General features: G+C 41.7%; 1 protein-coding gene across 43 annotated transcripts in view; it reads left to right on the top strand.

Moving 5' to 3' along the window:
* EPB41 (erythrocyte membrane protein band 4.1) overlaps nt 1-23,241 on the top strand; it is a 175,743-nt gene that overhangs the window by 148,903 nt on the left and 3,599 nt on the right. For 24 of the 43 annotated variants that reach the window (XM_070510564.1, XM_070510554.1, XM_070510550.1 and 21 more), the window contains 5 exons: nt 12,477-12,926; nt 14,113-14,241; nt 18,680-18,781; nt 20,158-20,238; nt 23,099-23,203. In XM_070510564.1, coding sequence (XP_070366665.1) covers nt 12,477-12,926; nt 14,113-14,241; nt 18,680-18,781; nt 20,158-20,238; nt 23,099-23,197 — 861 coding nt within the window. In that variant the 3' untranslated portion in view covers nt 23,198-23,203. The remainder of the gene's footprint in view (nt 1-12,476; nt 12,927-14,112; nt 14,242-18,679; nt 18,782-20,157; nt 20,239-23,098; nt 23,204-23,241) is intronic. The other 19 variants (XM_070510577.1, XM_070510575.1, XM_070510573.1 and 16 more) reach the window with 2 other exon arrangements.

Genomic DNA, 23,241 nt, shown 5'->3' with positions numbered 1-23,241 from the left:
AGTCCCTAAACCTGTGTTCCTTTCAGTTTCCTGGTCCAGGATCCTTCAGCCCTGATGCTCGGTTGAATAAATTGTTCTTCCATTAGCAGTTCGGCAAGGTGTATAAGCCTAAAGAAATCTGCTAAGAACTTCTCTTTGGAACATTGTCTTTGATATTTTTCTCATATTATTTGCTCTGTTAATATGTAAATTTATCATGAATAAATCTTATTGCAAATCTGATTCTGGTTGATACTAGTCATTAAGGAAATAGGAGCCACTAATGTTGTGCATAAACAGAGCCACTACCAAAAAAAGGAAAAGGAACCTCTGCGTCAGCGGATCAACAAGAGGTACTGTCAGCCGGTCTTCTAGAAAAGTTCTCTTGTTGTTCCATGTTTTCACTCTTCTCTGTGGCCCAGTGATTGTCTTTTGCTCAGTCCTAAAACAGAGATGACCTATTGGCAAGTGTTCAGCTCTCAGAATATTAATGTTTTAAATCAGCTTGGAACTCATTTGACTTATTTATACCAAGTTTTAAAAATAGCTTTTTTCTAACCAACTTAATCAGTCACTACAACACATGTAATTGTCACATCTGTTAGAAGTATTTTTAATATGCTGAATATGTCTTTGGCTTTGTTTTTTTAAAAAAGCACTCTACAAATTAGTGGTTATTAACCCTCCAGTGTTGCCACTCTGATCATATTGAAGAGTGAAGAGTGGAGTGGGTGTGGCTATGTGGGTGTGAGGAGAGCTTGCTCCTGTAATGTGGAATTCACAGAAGGTATACCACTTTATCTCTTACTTCACCTTGGGTAACCCTCCTCTCTTATCTTACTCGCACAGTTCTAGTTTCTATTGTATTATCCAGGTGATGACATAAAACCAACACTACATATTTGGAAGTGGTCTGTTTACCAGCTCAAAGTATGTACCTTGTGGTCACATCTAAGTAATATGAAAATTTTGGAGTCTTTCTCCAAAGCCACGTTCCTTTTAGGAATATGTTGAAAATGTTAACATGCAAAGCCATTTTCATTATTACAAGATTTTTCAGGAAGAGAAGACAGTTACTTAGTATCTAATAATAGTTGTCTGTTATATTTAGTTCTGTGGAATCAAGCTGCTGGTTTTTAGATATCAGATGGAGGCATAATATTTTTCTTAAATGCTTATTGTGGCTTTAATCATTTTTGGAATTGGGACTTCTGGGAAGTCCTGCCAAATATATTTAATTATGTTCCATACTAAATGATCAGAGTTTTTGTACTGCTTATGGCTCCTTCGTCTCCATCTCTCCACCTCAACCCTTCTTAATATAGTGAAATAAAATTGACCGGCCAAAGGCTTCTGTCTCCTAGACATGTTTAGTTATCCTTTAATATTTGCTCAATTACTTTGACCTCTATAGCTCTGTTTAGGTTTGAGAACACTCATTTCATCTGTGGAGTCCTTGCTGGTGAGTGCAGTGTTAAGGCAAAATTTTCTATTACCTAATAGTTAAAATTTTGCATCAGGCACAGATTTTGAAGCTGTTTGCTTTTACATTCACCTATTCTGGGGATAATCTAATAACAGTACTATTTAGGAAATTATAAAAACTATGTTTGAAGGATAATTGCTTTGGCAAATTTCATTTGCTGGCATTTGTGAAAGGATGCACTATGGAGTAATTTTCTTATAATAAGCAATTTTACTAACTATAATTTAATAAAAATCAACCTCTTCCTAAAGCTCCTTTATCCTGAAGTCATCTTTATATGCCAGAGAATAACACTGGACCATGAAAATGATTCAAGTTTCGTGGAGAAGCTAGTGAGCACCACCAGGATGTATTTCTACTTAGGGGCCGATAGCATACAAACTTTATTAAAAAAAAAAAAAGAAAGAAAAAGTGAGGTGGGGGTATAGCCAAGAGAGAAAACTTAGAATGAAGAGAAATGTATTGCATGATAAAGAGTGACACCCTAGATAGGAAAGATAGAATTTTTAGATCATCTTTTGCTGGCCACATGGTTTTCCTGTTGTTAGTTTATCCCCATCTTGAGTGTTTGTGATTCTAATGTCTTTTTTCAAACCGCCTGTTGGCCTGAGTTTTCCGCCCAAAGTGTACCAAAACTATTATTTATGAGGCTTTTGGGGACGGGGGGCAGGGGGTGTTTTTCTTTTTTGGTAATTTTTGTTCTTTCTTCATTTGTTTCCTTTTTTGGCTGAAGAATGGGCTACTGCTGCTTGACTTGTCATCTTTATGTGCTGTTTACACATGGCTTTTACAAAAGAAGCCATTACCACATCTGATTTATCTTTTATTGCAAGTGCCCATTTAAAAGCATTTGTGTTAACAAATTAAAAATAAAAATCACCAGGTTAATGTTCCTACATTATTATACAACCAAGGGAAACACTGATATTAATTTTTCAAAATAGGAATAATATTACAAATATTGATAATATATTAACATATGAAGACTTTTGTTTTTTAGAGCTTTTCCCTAAGGCATTTAAAGCCATTCTTTGCTGAGACATAAACTTGCCATGTAGCAGAGAAGAATGTAGAAACAAAGCACTCGCAATTAATTGATCTTATCAGGATTTTTAGTTTGCATGTTGCAGACCATTTGGGGGTGTTATTTAAATACACTGTTGATAGTTTAAGTGACTGTAATATTTATTGTTTACTTTAGTTAAGGACCAGGAGCTGGACTCTTCTGCTGGGCATCTTCCTTCTGTGCTTAGCAAGATAACCTCGATTCCTGCTGGTTCTGTGGGCATTTGCAGTGCAAAGCGTTTCTTACTGGGTTTGCAAAGCAAGGGTAATGTGCTCTGTGGGTGTATGTGTGTCTGTGCGCACCCCTCCCCCTCAAGCCCGCTGCTACCTCCTGTTCACTCCCTTTTTCCTATCAAAACTTATTTTTTTAATTATATAAATCTTATTAAAAAATCTAATGAATTTCCCAACCCTCTTTTTCTGACGTACAGAAACACTGATAAAAGCATTTTAGTGTATTAGTGTTAGTATTAGTATTAACTTTCCCTGAGGTATTTGCGTTTCAGCGGGCCACGGAGTCATTGTAATGGTGATGGTGACGTTATAGAGTAACGGCAGTATTATTTACAAGGATGTACAAGTTACATCCTGACTCTCGGTTTGCTTGGTAGAATGGCAAAATAGAACGAAGAGAATGTGAAAACCAATGGGAGGTTAGTAGATGTGGTGGCTTTAGGGTTCCATTGTGTAAAGTGACTACAGACGTACTATGCTAAATCTCAGACTCTCTTTTTTATAGAAAATTTAGAAAGTTCAGGAAGCAAAATCTGTGGGTAGTAACATAAAACTATTAAAAATGGCCTATCCAGTGTTCTTCATGAGGATCTTGGCTCAGGAACATTTATTAAATATTCTCATGGTGTACCTATTTTAATTCTTATCTTCTATCACAATTTCTTTCTTCAGAGTTCTCCCTGGTGATGTTCTCTAAAATATAATGAGGACCTGGCCTGGAACTTGCTAAGCTGAAAGGAAGACCAACCTTACTTAAATCCATAGGGTTGGCTCACTTCAGGTGCTCAAGAAACGCTTCCATGTAGGGACTAGAGGTTTTTATTGCTCTGGTTCATGTTTCTTTACAAAAAGTAATAGTTTAAGAAATATAGTACAAAGACAAATAATATCTGGTATTTGCCTAGCACTTCATTTTGAACACCCTACACAGTTAACCCTCACGTTAGCCACATCAGGTAGGCAGTGATGTTCTTGCTTTATATGGTGAGACTGAGTCTCCGAGAGTTTCGGAGGCCTGCCTCAGAACTAGCAGGTTTTAAGGGAGAGGACTGGAGCTAGAACCCAGGTCTTTGATGTTTCAGTCCAGTGACGTTCCATTATGCCACAGCTGTCTCCTGAGTCACTGAGTCCCCAGATGGCAGTGTGGTGAAAGTTACAGAGTGAACTAAAGAGAATGTTGGGATTTATGAGACCCTAATGATTTATAAAACTAGGTATTAAAAATGGTTCTCTAAGATCCTAAAGCCACTGATGAATTGATTTATTAATACTGGGCTCCTTTTAACTTGTCTTAAATCCCACATTGAGTCATGCAGAATGCCCCAGAACCTGAAATAGGATCTCTCTCAGTCATTAGGAACCAGAAGATGAGGATGAGAAATGAGGCCTTGCCTCTTGTTGAGACAGAAGGTCTCAGGGCTTTTGTTTGGCCCCAGGGATAATCTGATTCCTGGTATTAAAATCATTCAATAAAAAGATCTGAACTTTTTAGAAGAAATTAGTTAGTAGTTTCCTTTACGTATTTATTGGGGATATTTAGATAGATCAATAGTTTAAATTCCCGTTAATTAAATCAAACCTCAGGCACAAGGTCAGAAGAAAATTAGATTGGTATTTGAAAGAAAACAAACCAAGAACATCTCGTCATCAAACCAAATGACATTTTGTAACTCTAATAATTATTTGTTCTTCATCAAAAAAAGTATTTTTGGTATTCTGTGCTTGAGCCCCTAAGTATATTTATATAAATATGAAATTCTTGCTCATTTGGGATAGGGTTTTTGAGGCTATTTAAGATGGTGTTGGTAAAGTGAGTTGGGCCAGGATATTTATGCAATTTCCTGAGAGAATTTGTGTTTTGGCCTGGCTGGACTATGAAAGTTCTTTTGCAATCATCATTTCTGTTTCCTACTTAATTTAGTCAGTTTGATAGACTAAAATGTCGCCTTAGCCTGTTAATGGCCCTCTCTTAAAATTCATCTTGTATAATTTCAGAAAGTAAGAAAACCCTTATGTATTAATTTGTCTATAATGTCTGTTTGAACATGCATATACGTGGAGGTAAACTTTTCACATGTATTCTAAAGACAGACCTTTGAAAACATTGAATAGAATATGAGGGAAAACATTTTTGTTAAACCTTAAACATATGGATTCCAAGGCTGTCATTAGAAGTTAGCTTTATAACTGACATGATTCTGTTTTCTTCTTTCTTTCAAAATTATTCCATCAGCTGTCTAATTTTGCTTGTGGTGGACTCAGGAGCATTGCTGACTGGCTTATTTCAGTGCTTAGTGTAACATTGTAATACCTGAGAATGCACAAAAATAATAGACACTGTCATTAAGCTTAGAGACCAGCTCTGATAAAAGTTTGCCTTCTCCCCAAGGTTCCCCCATTGCCGCAACCACCATATGACCCTGAATTTATTATGTAAACATACTTAACTGCCATCTGTACGTATCATTGTCAATATCTTCATTCAACTAAATCTAAGTACCCTGGAGATTGGATCATTTCTTTCTTTCATTTATTCCAAAATCACCTAAAAGAAGTTTCCCTCCTGAGATGGCAATTAAACAGCTGTTTATTGAATTTGGTCATTTCATTCCAATGTCTTATACTGATTTCAATAAAATAAGATCTCAGTCTGAGGTGTAGGGCACTCAGCAAAAAGAAAAAATATATATATATATATATGTATTTGTTATTCTGATGTGAAGTATGATAGTGTTGGTCTATATTAAGTATCACTAATCTAGAGGTATTGTTCAGATGAAGTTTTGGGATACTTTGATCTTTAATAGTTTATATTCCTAGTTGCTATCATGACTTTGGCAAAAGAGTGATCATTTTCTTTGTGTCTTTACTGTTTCAAAGGCAGGTGTCTAATAAGAAAATTTACTAATGAATTAAATCACAGATACAACCATATTTTTATTCACATTCCTGAGAATATTCCTGCCATCTCTAAATCAGAAAACACTAAACAAAATGTAATAAAGCTACACTATAAATTTGAACTATTTCTTTTCTGCCCAGATATATTAAGTCCACCATCAACTTTGACTTTCAAAATCCACTTGCTAAATTATTAAGGTTTTATATTATATTCTCCTTATAAAAGACAATTTTTATACTGTTTACCAGTTACTGACATTTCTTATCATTAACTACTTTTTCTTTTAGGAAACTATTAAGGTTTATTTTTAACTGTTTTTAAAGGCTTGGAGGATATTAAGGATTTATCAGCTCTTCCTTCATAAATTATTTACCAGACTCTTCAGATTTTACAGAGCATTTCATTATGAAACCAGATAAAAAAGCTTGCATAAGAAAATAATTTAATAACATTTTTTCATTACAAAAGTAATGCATATTCATTTTAGAAAGGTTAGGAAATACAGAAAAACATAAAGAAAGAAATTAAATTATTTGCAATCCCACCACTGCTGATATTTTAGTATACCTTATGGTCTTTTCATGTGTATGGTTATTTTGTTGTTAGTGCCATCGAGTTGATCCTGACTCCTACCGACGCTGTGGACAGCAGAGTGGAACCCTGCCAGGTCTTTTTGTGCCAACCTCTCACCTTCTGGCGCTGTATCAGACAATGCTCCACTGCTATGCATAGGGTTTTCATGGCCAATTTTTTTAGAAGTGGGTGGCCAGGTCCTTCTTCCTAGTCTGTCCTTGTCTGGAAGCTCTGCTGAAACCTGTCCACCATGGGTGACCCTGCTGGTATTTGAAATACCGGTGGCATAGCTTTCAGCATCACAGCAACACGAAGCCACCACAGTATGACAACCGATAAGTGGGTGGTGTGGTTCCCTGACTGAGAAACAGGCCCGGGCAGTGGCAGTGAGAACACTGAATCTTAACCACTAGAGCACCAGGGCTGGCTTGTGTATAATTGTACACATAGGAAAATATAATTTTTAAATGGGTAAGAAATGAAACATAGCACATTATCAGGAAGAGAGTTTAGTCTTTGAAGTTAGCATTTTTGCCTTCTTCCCTCCTTCTGTCATCTAATCGTGGTCCTGAGATGAAAGTACATCCCTGAAATCACATGAAGGTTGGCAGCGATGCTGCTGTTCTTTACCTGGTCCTTATCCACCTGCCCAGGATTTTAATATATAGAAAGATAAAGTGAGACAATATAGCAGTGCTTGCTTTCTTTTAACAGAGAAAGGAATTGTTTTTCCATTGCCACCCAGAGGTAAAATTGGTCTTCACTAAGCACGGAACAAGTGATCAAATGTGTGTGGGGAAAATTACTACATATGTCCTCCAGAAAACATGGTTCTTGTTTATGTAGCAACATTTTAGAAAGATTTTCAAGATTTATTTTCGTTGTGGTGCTAATAGGATAAGATAGTCTTGTAAGCATAACTGTGGTTCTTTTTATAGTATCTTCAAATATATAAATGCCTGTTTTAAAAATAACCTGAAAAGAAAAAGACTCTGGATTACATTTAATGGGAGTGGCAGTAAAATGCCTGTAAAACACCCATATCCTTCTCTTAATGATATCTGGAATCTCTTAAGTCAAGGGAGAGGAAATTTGTAACTCACAAAGGCACATACATACACAGAGTTTGATGACCCTGTGACATAATCCCTTTGAATAAATAGTTTTCAAGAGAAAGTCTTTAGAAAAAAATCCTTTGTTTTCTCCCCCAAAGAAAATACTGAATTATCATACTTAGCAGGAACCATTGACTTTTTAAGTAAAATTGAGAATTTTCAATCAAATAGTGTTCCTGCTCAATCAAATATTTCCAAAACATTCTTTCTTCTCATATTCTTGGATCCAACTAGATAGCCCTGCAGTACTTTATACAGGCAACTGGTCTTTCTATTGTAGCATCTTTCTCCTTATAGATGCTCCATCAGTCCACACAAGCGACATCTGAATTAACACTTTGGAATCACATTAAGTCTTACTTTTGTCTGTCACTGTGGATCGTTCAGACAGAGTCATATATTTATTCATATCCCTGAGAAGATCCCTTTAAAGTTTCCAGGCCAGTTTGGTATGTGCAGCTCTGCAGAGTCTTACAGAATCCAATGGCCCTTGCTGATGGTCATAGCTAAAGGCACATCACTGTCAGTTAAAATTCCTCACTGCCATTATATGCCAAATTTTTGGTGTTTTAAGTCATGGAGATTTTATATCTTCTTTTTTTTTTTTTTCTTGGTGAGGAAAAGGGGCCATGAGCTAACATCTGTTGCCAACCTTCCTCTTTTTGCTTGAGGAAAACTGTCGCTGAGCTAACATCTGTGCCAATCTTTCTCTATTTGTATATGGGACGCTGCCACAGTGCGGCTTGATGAACTGTGTGTAGGTCTGTGCTGGAATCCAACCCCGCAAATCCCGGACTGCTGAAGTGGAGCAGGAACTTAACCGCTACACCACTGGGCCGACCCCTTGTATCTTCTTTTTGCCTCAATTTTCTCTTCTGGCTTTACAGCCTTCTCCTTATCTCTAAAAGTATAGTGTTGGTCACTAAAATCAGACTCTGCTAAGAGGATTTTGGACAATCTTTGTACCTCTCAAAAGTATAGTCAGCTTTGGTGTATATTCTTTTGACCATAATAGGGCATGTCCTTTGATCTTACCTGAAATACTTTCTGTTGCTGTGGGAAGAAATGGACTTTAGAACCAGGGACCAACTTGAGTTTAAACCCTGACTCCATCACCTACTACCTCTAAGTTGCTTAACCTCTTTGTTTCTTCATCTATAAAATAGAGATAGTGACTACGTCATAGTGTGGTTGTGAAAAAATAAATGAGAAACATGTTAACGTGACCAGCACGATACCTGGCACATGGTGAACCAGCAATAGTGTTCGTTTTTCTCTTATCTTACTGATGTAGGAGATAAAATGCTGGGCTAGACGATGGATCTGGTCAAGTGGGCCACTTGTTATGTTCTTTGTAAACATGTCTTTTCAGTTTGTGAATAGCACAAGGCACAGCAGTTCTCAGGTCACCTGGATTTATTTAGTATACTTTCAACAAGTTTTTACTAAATATCTATTACATGTCAAAAACTGTACAAGAGAGATACCGAGCACGTGGTAAGTCCTTATCTCCCAAGGAACTCATAGTCTAATGGAAAAGACAGATGACTGAACCAATAATAACAGGGTACAACGGGAACAAAAGAGGAATGGTATCTAAACATGCTTTAGACAGCCAGGGAAAATTTCCAGAAGAACTGACACTTGAGCTGAGCATGGACTTGCAGACAGAAGGAGCAATATTGACAATATTTACAAAGGTGTGGAGGCAAAAGAAAGCATGCGCTGTTCTAGCAACTGCAAATAGTTTTGAATTAATGAAGAGAAAGATGTATGTGGAGGTGGAGCAGGGTGAAGCTGGAGAGGGAGGTAGGAGTCAAATTTTACAGTATTTTCTATGTGTTACTAAAGGATCTGAGCTTTAAGCAGAAGGCAATGAGGAACCACTGAAGTTTCCAGCTGCAAAGAGGAATTTTCAGTGTTTCATTTTAGAAATAAATACTTTAGGGGCCAGCCCGGTGGCGCAGCAGTTAAGTTCACACGTTCCGCTTTGGTGGCCCGGAGTTCGCTGGTTTGGATCCGGGGTGCATACGTGGCACCACTTAGCAAGCCATGCTGTGGCAGGCATCCCACATATAAAGTAGAGGAAGATGGGCACAGATGTCCGCTCAGGGCCACTCTTCCTCAGAAAAAGAGGAGGATTGGCAGCAGTTAGCTCAGGGCTAATCTTCCTCAAAAAGAAAAGAAAAGAAAAGAAATACTTTAGCAACAGAATAGAGGATGCATTCAAGGAAGGTTTGAGATGAGACGGAAGGAAGAAAGGAAAGAAGAAAAGCTGTTTAGGGTATTAGTAACCTAGGTAAGGCATTATAAGAGCCTGAATGAAGATAGTAAATGTGGTAACAGAGACAAGCAGATACACAAGGGAGATATTAAAGTAGAACAGAAATGACCTAACGATATAAATCTACAGGGGGTGATGGATGAGTGTAAGGAAGACATTGAAGATGATCCTCAGGATTCTGGCGTGGAAGACTGGGTGGATGATGGTGCCATTTACCAATATAATAGAATTGATGGAGGAAGTTCCAGTGGTGGGTCCAGGCAGCAGCAGAGATGAGTTTAGTTTGGGGCATATTGCATTACATATGCCTGTGAGGATGTCCAGTAAGTTGTTGGCTGTCTTTTCCAGGAGATCTGGACAACAGAGCCAACTGGAGAGGTTGATATGTGGGAGCGCTATAAATGGTAATCCAACCCAACTGTGATCAGTTTTCCTTTTATTTCCAATGACTAACGCATATTAGGTGATCAGTAGGTATTTGTTGAATTGATATTACTGTGGCTACAGCTTTTACTTTTGGTCTCCTCTGTACATGCTTTGAAACAAATGATTGATCTCTCTAATTTTCCTCAGCAGTAGGCAGCTTTGGGCCAGACGATGCTGGCCTAAGCAATGTGTAATTCACAAACGGTTTCTTGATGACAGACCACCGCCTATCCCTTGAGCAGACTGGTATAAAATGGGCTCTTACGTGATTATCTTAGGTATGTTCCTGGATATTAATCAGCCTTCTCAGCTGGGACAAAATTATTTGGAGAAGCCATGAAGTTCCTCTCCACGTGACTGGGTTTGGATATGCTGTTCACAGTGCTGGAGCTGCATATCACAATCTGAGAAAGCCTAGTTGTTTATTACCAGCTGACCTATTTTTGGACAGCTCTGTAACAGCTTGTCTGACTCGAAATGGTGCAATAAGCCCCCTACAAAGTAGTACAGGGTGTTAATAAATAACAGATTCATTCTGGTGTCCCCCAGGCCTAGCATATTATAGGTGGTCACGTAATGTTGGTTGAATTCAGTGAATCCATGTAGTACTTAAGAATTTACAAAGTGTGAATTACTGTATTATATTTACAATAATATTGTATTTGATCTTCAGAACCCTGAGCAAACCAGGTATTAGTCTCATTTTAAATATGAAGAAATTCATATACCCTTAGCAAGAATATTTTATGTATCTCTGATACATGTGCAGACAGTTTCTGTTGTCATCTCTCAATTCCGTTTTTCATATCCTAAGTAATTTCATAATCAATCAGTGAGAGACCTGCCTAATCTGAATTCAGCTGATGCCACTTTGAGATGCTCTTTAGTTGACTGTTTCAAGATGGCTTAGAAGTAAAGTTGGCCTGAAGTTTTTGAGTGCTGTGCATCTTTTCTTGCCTTAATAGAGGACTGGTTTAGATTGATCACAGTGTAGGCTGATTTACAAGTTAAGGAGCAGCTGTGATTTTTAAAAATATGATACATATAACATGATTTGAGTACTAAAATGAGTAAGCTGGTCCAAGCATGTGTCATTTACTCCAGGAGCACCTTTTCAAAAGAAGCCCTTTCTGTTATTAAGTTCTTGTGTGGTATGTAATGTGGTAAATTGGTCTTCCCCAAATTTCAGGCCCGAGTGGGCTTATTTACAGCTTTCTGGTGAGTACATGCACTTGTTACTTTTCTTGACATTTGACTTCTGTTAGATTGTTCATCCTCTTTTCCTACTAGTGTGAATCCCTTCCTTCTCCCGCCTACAGCACCTTAGGTCCGTCTACTGTGATATTATGCTCTCAACCACATTCTCTTGGAAATACTTATTTTAGATCTGTTTTTCCTGTGGTGTGAGGCATTTAGCCCAGGAGGGAACTGTCTGTATTTCCAGGATTTATTTCTGTTAAGAGTTGGCGATAGCATGTCATTCATCTGTGAAGAAATACATCTCAGCTGCTGGATCACTTTTATTCTGTTTACAAAGAGATGTTTCACTATTTTTCTCTTACATTTAATTCCACGACAATGATTGGATTAAGTCTGTGCTGGATGTACTCAGCTTCTATACCCCCACCAACTGAAGTCTAAATTTGAGCTTCTCCCTTAGGGGCTAGTAGGATGATACATATGGCTTAGAGAAATGAAACATTTGTCAACCTGATCAGGCTTCCTCAAGAATATGTTTTGATTGACTCAAATTGCATTGTGCCCGGTGCATAGTAATAAGTTAGGTATTAGGAATGGCAAAATAACTCCTTTAAGTGTGAAGACTGTGTGTTATATGGGGAAGACCGTAGTCATACGAAGTGCTTGGTACTGTGTGAGGCACAGCGAAATTATTTCTCAGATTAACGATGTTGTAACAATATGACCAAGAGGAGGTTGGAACTGCTTAAGCTGCTAACATGTTTAGTGAACAGCACTTCTTCCTTTTGACCAGGTTAGGAGCTAAGATTCCTGGTTTATATTAGTATTAATATTTTTGAGGCCTCTTAAAAATCATTGTTGGGGGGCCAGCCTGGTGGCACAGCGGTTAAGTGTGCACGTTCCGCTTCGGGGCCCAGGGTTTGCCGGTTCAGATCCCGGGTGCGGACATGGCACTGCTTGGCAAGCCATGCTGTGGTAGGCATCTCACATATAAAAGTAGAGGAAGATGGGCACGAATGTTAGCTCAGGGCCAGCCTTCCTCAGCAAAAAGAGGAGGATTGGTAGCGGATGTTAGCTCAGGGCTAATCTTCCTCAAAAAAAAAAAAAAAAAAAAAATTATTTTAAAAAAAATCATTGTTTGTTCTCAGACTTCCCTATATGTCCCACTTATTCCTAATCTTCTTGCTTTTGTATGTGTTCATTCATTTGTAGAATATAAATGGCATTCGCACAGAGGAGGTGGCTGCTGTGACAAAGGGGCCATCTACCAACCCTGACTCAGACTGGGAGGGCCCCAAGCATTCAGTAATTCCTAGCAAGAGCCAAATGACCACCCCGTCGGAGTCTCCACAAAGCTTTGACTTTGGCTCCCTCTCCATAAGCAGCAAGGAGACAGAAGAGAAGGAGCAGGGGGCAGCTGGCTGTCTTGATATTAAGGAAATACCCAGAGGCCCCAGTGGGGAATGTGTGGGAGTAGAGGATCAGGCCAGTGCCTTAGAGTTCTCAGTGTCACCAGCTTCCTCTCAGCGGCAACTTGGTGGAAAAAAGGCAGAGAGTAGTGAAGAACATGTTACACCAAGAGAGCCACTTGGAAAGCAAAATGGATCGTTTCTTGACTCCCGTGTGGGTAACCAGTTCCCCACCCTCATTCGAAGTTTCCAGGTAGTAACTGATTCAGTGACATGGGTCTACTGACTCGCTTTGGGAGAGGGCCAGAATCTGGTCTGTGGAGGAGGTGGTGGTGGTGGTGAGGCCAGTAGCCTCTCTGCTTTGTTCAAAATCACAGAATAAAAACTGAAGCCCTGGGTTACTACAAAGACGTTTATTCAGAGGAGTTAACTCCGTGGCTAGAAATGCTTCCTCCCCTGATGACGTAACAAAACTCTTGGGGATAAACTCCAGCTGTTTGTCTTTATAAAGCTGGTGTGTGTTCCTCTTTTCCTTGCTCAAGTGTGGGCTGTGTGAAGAGGTGAGTTTCTGAGACTTCTGTGTTGAGAAGCCTTCAGTGTTCTGAGGCCGTGCTCAAACAATTCAAATGCTTAGTCAAAAGGGGTAACTGATTTTTTTATGAGATTTCAGGCCCCAAATAATTCTTTATGTATCGTAGCCAGATAGTTCAGCCCACCACTCCCACTGACCCCACTCACCGGGGCTTGCCTAATCGTAGGCACTAATCTCCTGTGCTGAGGTGGATGGCCATTAACTTTATCACAATCAAATGGTAGTTTTAGGGTGATTTTATAGTGTTGGGGAAGGTGAGCTGATGGACAAGAGGCCTTTGATATTCCACTAACGTTCATTCTGAAATTAATCACCAGGTGGTGGTAGAACTGATTATTTTCTTTCCAGTTTTCCAAATACTGTTTCTTCTCAATTACTCCAAAGTGAATTTCTGACATTGATTTGAAAGAAGTTAATGAATTCCAAGGTAATGCCTTCCAATGCCACTACTGTTCCCTGTACCATTTGTACTTAGTAGAGGAAATGTGGCTGATTTTCTTAATTATATTGGTACAGTCACAAGGACAAACAAAAATGACTGCTATTTGGCAAGTAGTTTTATATGCAAATTCTGAAGGTCAGTCTGAAGTGTTTTATATCACTGATCATAACTGTGTGGTCTTTTCGCTTTCCATTAAGCATATGAAAGCGATTACAGTAATGCGGTACTTTAATATCCCTCCTGAGCTGACACCTTGTCCGGCTTTGGAATAGTGTCCAAGTCTTGGGCAAAGATTGAGCTGGGCTTTGCTTGATTAGAGCTATCACTTTGATCAGATCAATGTCAGATTAGTTCTCCACAGCCTTCAGAAGACTCCGGTAACTCTATTGCATTTCTGCTTCACAGCCTCCCCTGGTGAAGACTCAGACCGTCACCATCTCAGATACTGCCAATGCTGTGAAAAGTGAAATCCCAACCAAAGATGTCCCTATTGTCCACACTGAGACCAAGACCATCACCTACGAGGCTGCCCAGGTAGGACACAGTTTGATGTTTCAGAACCGAAGACTGAAGTAAATGCAATAAATACCCTTTCTTCACAAGGTTTCTAATCATTTGCTGCAAATAATGCTAGGCTTTCCTGGGGCGGTTCTTTTTACGGATGTCCCAGAATACTTTATTAAAAGCGAAGTTCTCTTGGATCTGATTGCTTATGTCCACCCAATTCAGTTAGGTCTAGTATAGTGATTCAGAACATGGGTTTTGGGCCAAGCAAGCCTGAGTTCAGGTCCTGGCTCCTCCATTTACTAACTTAAGCAGTAATTGAACCTCTCTGAGCCTTGATGCCCTATCTCCACCCCACGTGATGTTTGTATCTACCTCATGATTTGGTTGTGAAGATTATATAAGATACAGTACTGTATGGAATCAGCTTGAGCACCATGCCCGAAAGCATAACTAATCACAGATGTGATAATTATAATCAATTTATTACAATTAAATTAAGTTTAAAATCACGTAAGAATTCAAGGATTTAAAATTTGTGTTTACCTCCCACTTTCAGTAAAATTTCTCCTTCTTGTTGGTAATTCGAATGAGCTGGGGTTGCTTATGTTGAATTTTTTTTTTTTTCTTTTTTTATTCACAGAAGCCAAAAGTAAGAAAACCTTTCCCTGTATAAACTGAGCTGTTAATTCATTTCTGCAACAAGTGTTTGTTGAGTATTTATATATTTGGCCTCAGCAGTGTACAAGGCAGACACAGGCCCTGCCCCCTGGAACTTACATTCTCGTCGGGAGAGATGGGCCATAAAACACATAAACAAATGTATACATTTCAGAGAGTTGTAAGTGCTACTAAGACACTAAAATAGGGGCCAGCCCCAGTGGCCTAGCGGTCACGTTCGGCGCGCTCCGCTTTGGCGGCCCAGGTTTGGTGCCTGGGCGCAGACCTACATCACTCTTCTGTTAGTGGCCATGCTGTGGTGGCAGCTCACATACAAAAAGAGGAATGTTGGCAGCAGATGTTAGCTCAGGGCAAATCTTCCCTCAACAAAGACAAAACAGAAAAGGAAACTAAAATAGGGTAAAGAGTTAGACAAAATGGGATTATGTGAAAGGTTGCTACCTTGGGGAGAATAGTCAGGAAAATCCACTCTGAGGAGATGGCGTTTTGGCTGAAGCCTGCAAGACGGGAAGGAGGCAGCCACGTGCAGCTCTGGCTGGGTGATTTCACCCGAGTCCTTTCAGTTGCTCCTCACATCACCACTAACTGGGTGATCTCTCCCGGTAGGAAATAGTGTAGCATGCCAGTTAAAAGCATGTGCTTTGCAATTAGACAAATAAAATGTGTATCCTAGGTCAACCATGTACTAGCTGGAGAAGTTGAAACAAATCGCTGATCTCTCTAAGCCCCTGGGTCCTCGGCTGTAAAAAGGGGCATGATACTCCCACCACTGCGAGATCTGGGGGAGGATCGGTGAAATGATGTCTGTAAAGCACTTGGCGCTTTCACAGACGTTCATTCAGTTCATGTTCGTATGCTTCCCCTTTCTCTCCCTGCTGCGCTAGAGTGTGGAATTTGAGTTTAGTAAATAATGAGAGGTTGCTTACAGTTTTTTAGCAGTGGTGATAAAGTGACGTAACTAAAGCAATGATTTTGGAAGATGGGTGCTGAATACATTAAAGTAGGGGATGCCTGGAGGCAAGAATAAGGCTAGAGTGCGTCTGGGAGATGCTTGTAAAGAACCGAAGTGTAGCCTGAGGAAATGAGAAAAAAGAGCTGTGTCAAGAGAGACAGGAATGAATGAACAGGACTTGGCAGTGAAGGGGCCTGAAAAAGAAGGAAGAGGAAATCGCTTTAAGATTGTGCACACTATTAGAGGATGTAGGAAAGAGTTATTTGCATATGGGAGGGAACCCTTTAAGTTGTCACTACCATGGAAACAACCTGTCTATCGATATGGAACAAGTTAAATAAATTATGGTACATCCGATTAAGGGAATTCTGTGCAGCTATTGAGAAAAGCTTCTGGTGGGAATAATCTGTATGATAAACTGGTAAATGAAAAAGCGCAGTGCAATATGGTATAAATGGTATGCTACTGTTTATGGGAGGGAAGAGGGATGTGTGTACAGCTGTGTCTGCAGAAGCTTGTGTATGAATGTACTATCTCTGAATGGGGACTCAGAAAACAAAAACCAGTGTGGCCTCTGATGCAGGAGACAGGGGCTGCAGGTCTGTGGTCAGGAGTGGGCGGGAGACTGCCATTTCCTGTACTCCATTTTGAAGTTTTTCAGCATGTGCACAGAAGTCGTTAGGGCCGCCCTGTCCTCAGAAGCCCGCGTGGTTTGAGTGTAGCCCTTACAGACAAGGGAAAAGGAGGCAGTCATTTTTGAATCTCCTAACATGTAAGAAAGATGGAAGCAGCGTAATGGGCTCGATGAAGCCTGTGGGCTTTGGAGTTAGGGGGACTTGGATCTTAATCCCAGTAGTCGCTAGTTTGTGACCTTTGGCAAGTCACGTAACCTCTTTGAGGCTTAGTTTTCTCTTCTGAAAAATGTATTTATAAAGGTATTGAGATAAAGATAATATTTGCCTGGCACATAGCAGCTACTCAAAAATGGTAGCTGTTGGTATATTATATGGTTGTACATCCGTCTTTGTTTCATTTTAATCAGGCTTAAACAGCTCGCCAAGATACAAATTACTTCTTATTTTTGATGCTAGACAGTGGAGTATGTGGTGGGGAAAAGTGTTGACTTCGGACTCAGATTTCCTGGGTTTGGAACTGCTTCATCACTTGCTAGTGTGCAGTCAAGGTCCTGAAGCGCTCTGTGCCTCCGCTTCCTCACTTGTAAAATGGGCCTAATAATAGTTCTACCTAATAAGGTTGTTGTGTGGAATAAATGAAGTAATGCAGATAAAATGTGCATTTCAGGACATGCATTTCAATCTAAGTTGTCACTTCCATGGAAGCAGCCTTAAATGGCCATCAAGAGGGAACAGGTTAAATAAATTATGGTACCTCCAATTAAGGGAAGTCTATGCAGCTATTAAAAAAGCTTCTGGAGTAGGGGGAGGGTAAAAGGGGTAAGGAGACACGTGTACAGCGACGGATGAAACTAGACTGTTGGTGGTGAACACAATGCAGTCTACACAGAAACTGAAAGATAACAATGTGCGCCTGAGATGGACACAACGTTACAAGCCAATATGACCTCAATACGATAATTTTTTAAAAAAGTAAATACCAAAAAACAGCTTTTTGGGAATAATCTATGTGATAAATTGGTAAATGAAAAAGCACAGTGCAATATGGTATAAGTAATATGTAGACACAGATACTGTACACCGACTCAGAGGGGATTAGAGAACTGCAGTTATATTTTCATAAAGAACCCTGTAGAAATCAAAACTACAATGAGATATCCGTCCTCCTATTCTTGTTTGTTCCCACCTTGGTCCTGAGGTTATAGCAGCTCTGAGTCTCCTAATGGCCCACGTGGTTGCTGATAAGTGTTCCTTAGTTTGAGTTTGGCCCCTGCCAACTGTCTCTCTTTCCTTTTGCTAATGTTATTTCTAAGCCTGGTCATAATATGTTTGTTTTAATATGGTGAAGTCCAGAGAAACAAGAAGTAGCTCCAGCCCTTGTTCTCTGTAACTGTATAGATTTGTTGCATAGCCTGGCATTTTAAATACTTGTGAGCCCCTGCTATGATCAAGAGCATCCATTTCAATAAGAGTTTTGTTGTCAGAAATGTCATTGAGATAGATATATTTCCTTCCACTGTGCCCTAAAGGGATATTTCCTCCCTCGTTTGCTCTGCTCCAGTCTCCCATCTCAATCTTCAGAGAAGATAGCCTGAGATTCCTTGGCCCCTTAAGCCCCAGCAAGGACCTTTCCTGGTCCTTTCTGGAAAGTTCTACCCTATGATTCAGAACCTACCTGTGCTTTAGCAACTAAGAGTTTACACCTTTCCTGCCTTGGGTGATATGTAAAGAGCTCCAGACGTGTAGAGAGGACAACTCCCACTTGTTAGTTTTGAGTCCTTGGGCAAATCATTCACCTTCTCTGAGCGTGAGTCTTACCTAGGAGTGCTAAGAAGTCCCTGCCCTTCCTATTTATTTCGTAGGACTTGTGTGAGCATCAAAAAAGATGATGTTTTGAAAGCCATTTGTGAACTATAAAATGCTGTACACATGTGCCTAGTTATTGACACTCTTGTGGAACCTGTGGCTACTCTCCTGCCCCCTTTTTCCAGTCCACATCTATCCCTGACCCAATGCTAAGGAAACTGGGCCCATCCAACTGTTTTAGAAGGGGATTTATTTTATTTGTTAATTAAGAGACCCCTGTAAGGGAATCAGGTTTTGCTTTAGAATGTACGGCCGAAGAGCATAGTTGCATCCTGCAACATTTGCCCACGGGCTTCCTGAGAGAAATGATGAAGGGTTGTGTTTCCTTCTGCAGACTGATGACAGCAATGGGGACCTGGACCCGGGAGTCTTGCTGAGTGCACAGACCATCACATCTGAGACCACAAGCAGCACCACCACAACTCAAATTACCAAGGTAACAGACCAGCCAGAACGTCCTTCTAGAATCTAGCGGCATGCCAAGCTTGCTGCCTCTCTGCAAAAATGACCCCAGTCCATAAGCAAGGGTTTTCCACTCCATCCCTCTGAGCCAAATTGTCCCAGTGTCCCTCTGGAAAGGCCCTGCTGCTTTCCCCAGCAGTCAGCCTGGGAGTGACCCCGCCCACTCAGTCATCTCAGGAAGCCGCATGTGCTTGTTCTCTTTACATGTTATCAGTCTCTGGTCAGGGAGTCCCCTATCTGGCTGTGGAGGTAAGTTTAAAAAGTCAGTTTAAGGGCAGGTATTGTTGGTATTATTATCAAACCGTATTTTCCAAGCCAAAAATCAGAACTCAAGGTCTGACAAAGAATTTTTATGTCATATCATAAGGGTCAAGGCCATGGGAACTATAGTTTAGGGGCCGAAATATTGGAATTGTTAGAATATTGTTTATAGGAGCAAGAAGGACAAAGTATATAAAATTGGAACTACTCCCAGAAAATCAGGGACAATCCATATTTGCTGTAACTCTATAGGCAAATGCGTTTTCTTGTAAGTGAGAAATCTCGATTCCTGACCAGGCTCTTCGTCAACACACAGGCGACTGCAAGTCAGTTACTTAATGTGTCTGGACCGTGGTTTTCCTCAGCTGCAAGCAGGGAAACCTGCCCACCCGAGGGGCTCATTTGACAATCTCTTGACATCAATAATAGGAAAATGCTTTAAAACAAAGAGCCTCATTTCAATCTCTATGACATTTGTGTTCATAGTCTTCTGATTGTTTTCCTCTTGCAAACAATCAAATAAAATATATAGGAAAAGGGCAAAAAAAACCCCACCTATCTTTTGTTCACTCACTGAATTTCCATGGTGTTTGGGAGGAAGAAGAAGGGAAAAGTAGATAAATAGAGAATTGTGACTTTCTGTTTTAGCTTATTAAAGATTTTAGGGGTTAAGTGTACATGTTCCGCTTCTCGGTGGCCCGGGGTTCACCGGTTCGGATCCTGGGTGCGGACATGGCACCGTTTGGCAAACCATGCTGTGGCAGGCGTCCCACATATAAAGTAGAGGAAGATGGGCACCGATGTTGGCTCAGGGCCAGTCTTCCTCAGCAAAAAGAGGAGGATTGGCAGCAGATGTTAGCTCAGGGCTGATCTTCCTCAAAAAAAAAAAAAAATTTCTTGGCAATCCAAGGGGCTAGAGGCATGCTCATTTTAGCAGGTCCAGCCAAGACTGGACAAGTGGGTGAGAAAGCTATCCTCTCCGGTACCCAGCAGCAGATTAAAATGTGGAGTGGAGCTTTCACAATAATCTCTTGTTGTTTCCCGTTTTTTTTCTTTCTTTCTCATATGACCCCCTCCCTTTGGTTTCAGACTGTAAAAGGTGGGATCTCAGAGACCCGGATTGAAAAGAGAATTGTGATCACCGGAGATGCCGACATCGACCATGATCAGGTGGGAAGGCTGAGGGCACTCTGGGCACGGGAGGGCTCTGTGGGCAGGAAGATTGATGGGTGCAGGAGTCGGCTTGCAAGATGCCTCTGCCAGCTTCATCTCCAAAGAGCCCCCTCGGCTACTCTAGCTCTTAATCGAGAAGGACAACAGGAATCAGACCTCAGAGGCCTGTGGGGTGGGGGCCGCAGATTGGGGAAGCAAGGAAATGAAATGGAAAGAACACGGGCTTTAGGCTCAGAGACTTGGGTTCAAATTCTCGTTCTTACCATAGACTAGCTCTTAACTCTCTGGGCCTCCAGTTCCTTGTCTACAAGATGGGCATTAGAGCATCTTCCTCTCAAGGTTTTTGTGAGAATCAAGTGAGATGTGGGATGACGGCGTGTGGCACATGGTGGGCTCCAAGTGGTTGGCACTGTGGCTCTGCAGGGGCTGTTGTGCACGTAAATCTGTGCTCGAGACAGCGGGCGACATCAAACACAGGAAGCTGTGCTGTCTGCCCTCGGGGCTGTCGGAGCTGAGGAGACACCTAGACGGAGCACAGTGGGATGGTGTGGAAGTCAGGAGACTTGGAACTTGACTTCTGTCCTCGATCCATCACTAACTTGCCGTGTGACCTTGGACAAATCACTTTACCTCTGAATTTTTTTTCCCCTCTGAAAAGAGAGTAGGTTGATCTAGATAATTGCTGGGCCCTTCTGAGTGCTAAAATTCTATGTTTTTATATTAATTAGGTGCTAATTGTGTGCTACAAGCAATTAGCAAATAATAAGGTCAGGATTAATGTTCCCAATTCTCTCTCTGCTGGGTGAGGTTAGAACAGTGAGGCTGCAGAGAAGAGGGGGTGGAAGAGGCTGCATGCAAATGCTTCTGGAATCATTGACAGCAGTGCTGGAGCAGTAATTCTGTGGCCTTTATGCTGATGTGCCGAGTGCCTTAAAAAAAGAAAGTCAGAGTAAGCTGCAGTGCTGGGAGGGCCTCGGGAGCAGGGCTGAGGCTCACAGCTGAGGATGCCCGGCTCAGGGGCCCTGCAACAGGGCTGCGAAGACCAGGCGGAAGCCCTTGCAGCCGGTTTGCCCGGCTCAGTGGGTCCTGCTGCATCACCAGCCAGCACCCACCCACGCGACGCGACGCAGTGTGATTAGAGCCCCTGCTGTGTGCTGTCAGTGCTGGACGGCAAGAGCGGCGGGCTGAGAAGGGGTTTTGGGTTTGGAGTGAGACAGACCGGGGTTGAATCCTGACTCTGCAACTTGCTGGCGACTTGCCCTTGAGCAAGTTATTTTACTTCTTGAGCTATAGTTTGACCATCTGTAAAATAAAGACAATCATAGGTTTCTTTCAGAGTTGTTGTGACAAAGGGACAAGCACACTTGACAGCTCAGACAGATGCTCCAGTGTCCCTCAGGTCTCCTAGGTACGGAGGGATCCGTGGAACGATGAGATATGGTGCAGTCTGGATGGGGAGGGAGGCACTTTAAGAAGGACTGCTCAGGAGAGGAAGTGGGGTACAGGCTTCAGAGAGAGAGAGGTGTGGGCCACATTAACGAAAGGGGCGGCTCAGGCTGGGCCTTGAAGCGTGAGCAGGTGAGCTGAGCACAGGATCAGGGAGGATGAGCACGGAGCATGGCTTTCACGTAGTCAAGAGACCAAAAGAGGAATTTCCCTTCTTCCCTTGTCCCTCCTAGGGAATGGTTCTTAAGAGCCAGGGTCCACAGTCAGCTGGTCAGATCCAGCTAGAGTCCTTCTTGATAGGGGGCCTGTCTCTGAGAAGCCCCATGCCACCATCCCCCAAAGACTGTGTGGAGCTCTCCTCCTTGGGGTGCTCTGAGCTTTAGGCTCAGAGATGTGCAGCCCAGGGAGAGTAGTGGTATCATTGCTCTTCTTTGACTTTCCCTCTGCTCCCTCTTGCTTTTCTAAAATGATCAAAACTCCTCCAGATGCTAAAACAGATGCCCCCCCAAAACTGAAAGACAGTGTGGTAAAGAGGAAAGTCTGACGGACTTAAGTGAAAATCCCTGTTGCATTACTGCTAGCTGTGAAACATTAAGCACTTTAACCACTGAACCTCAGTTTCCTTGTCTATAAAACAGAAATAATGGGGGCCAGCCCAGTGGCACAGCAGTTAAGTTTGCACATTCCACTTCGGCGGCCCGGGGTTTTCCATTTGGGATCTCGGGTGCAGACATAGCATTGTGTGGCAAGCCATGCTGTGGCAGCCGTCCTACGTATAAAGTAGAGGAAGATGGGCACGGATGTTAGCTCAGGGCCAGTCTTCCTCAGCAAAAAGAGGAGGATTGGCAGCAGATGTGAGCTCAGGGCTAATCTTCCTCAAAACAAACAAACAAACAAAATGGAAATAATGATACTACCCTAATTCCTTGGGTTGTTGTGAAAATTAAGTGAATAATAATAGGTAATGTGCTCAGGCCAGTGCATGGTGTATAACAGGTCTTCCCACTCTTCGTTCCTTTCTCGTCTCTACTTTAGTCTCTTCCTTTTGTAGGACCCTGCTTTACTCTCCTCCCCTGTCCTGAACTTCCCGGTTACCTTCTCTTGAACACAGATTGTGCTTGGCCCTTTAGACTCACTTCTTGAGTGAATCCTCCCAGCCCTGTGCAGGCAGGTGCAGCTCTCACCCCTCAAGTCCCTCTCTGATTCCTCGAAGACAGCTCCCACCTTCCCTGTCTCTGTGTTCCGGCCCAGGAGCCTCCCGAGGCAGGACACGGTGGGTAAGGTCATTCAGCTTCGCTTGGCCCCAGTGCTGCTCTGGTACTGCAGACCAAAGGGTTGAGTTTGCCAGAGAGATGATGTCCTGTGACCCCCGCCTTCCTTGCCCGGTGGGCTTTGTTTCTGCCTTCCTCAGGTCCTCGTGCAGGCCATCAAGGAGGCGAAGGAGCAGCACCCAGACATGTCAGTGACCAAGGTGGTCGTCCACCAGGAGACCGAAATCTCTGAGGAGTGAGCTCAGGTACGAGCTGTTCCTGCCGGGGTGGGGGGTGCTCACTG

This window comes from Equus asinus, chromosome 5 (genome assembly GCF_041296235.1).
Source record: "Equus asinus isolate D_3611 breed Donkey chromosome 5, EquAss-T2T_v2, whole genome shotgun sequence".
In the NCBI taxonomy this organism is placed as follows: Eukaryota; Metazoa; Chordata; class Mammalia; order Perissodactyla; family Equidae; genus Equus; species Equus asinus.
The sequence above is the reverse complement of the archived record's forward strand: the minus strand, read 5'-3'. Positions and strand labels throughout refer to the sequence as shown.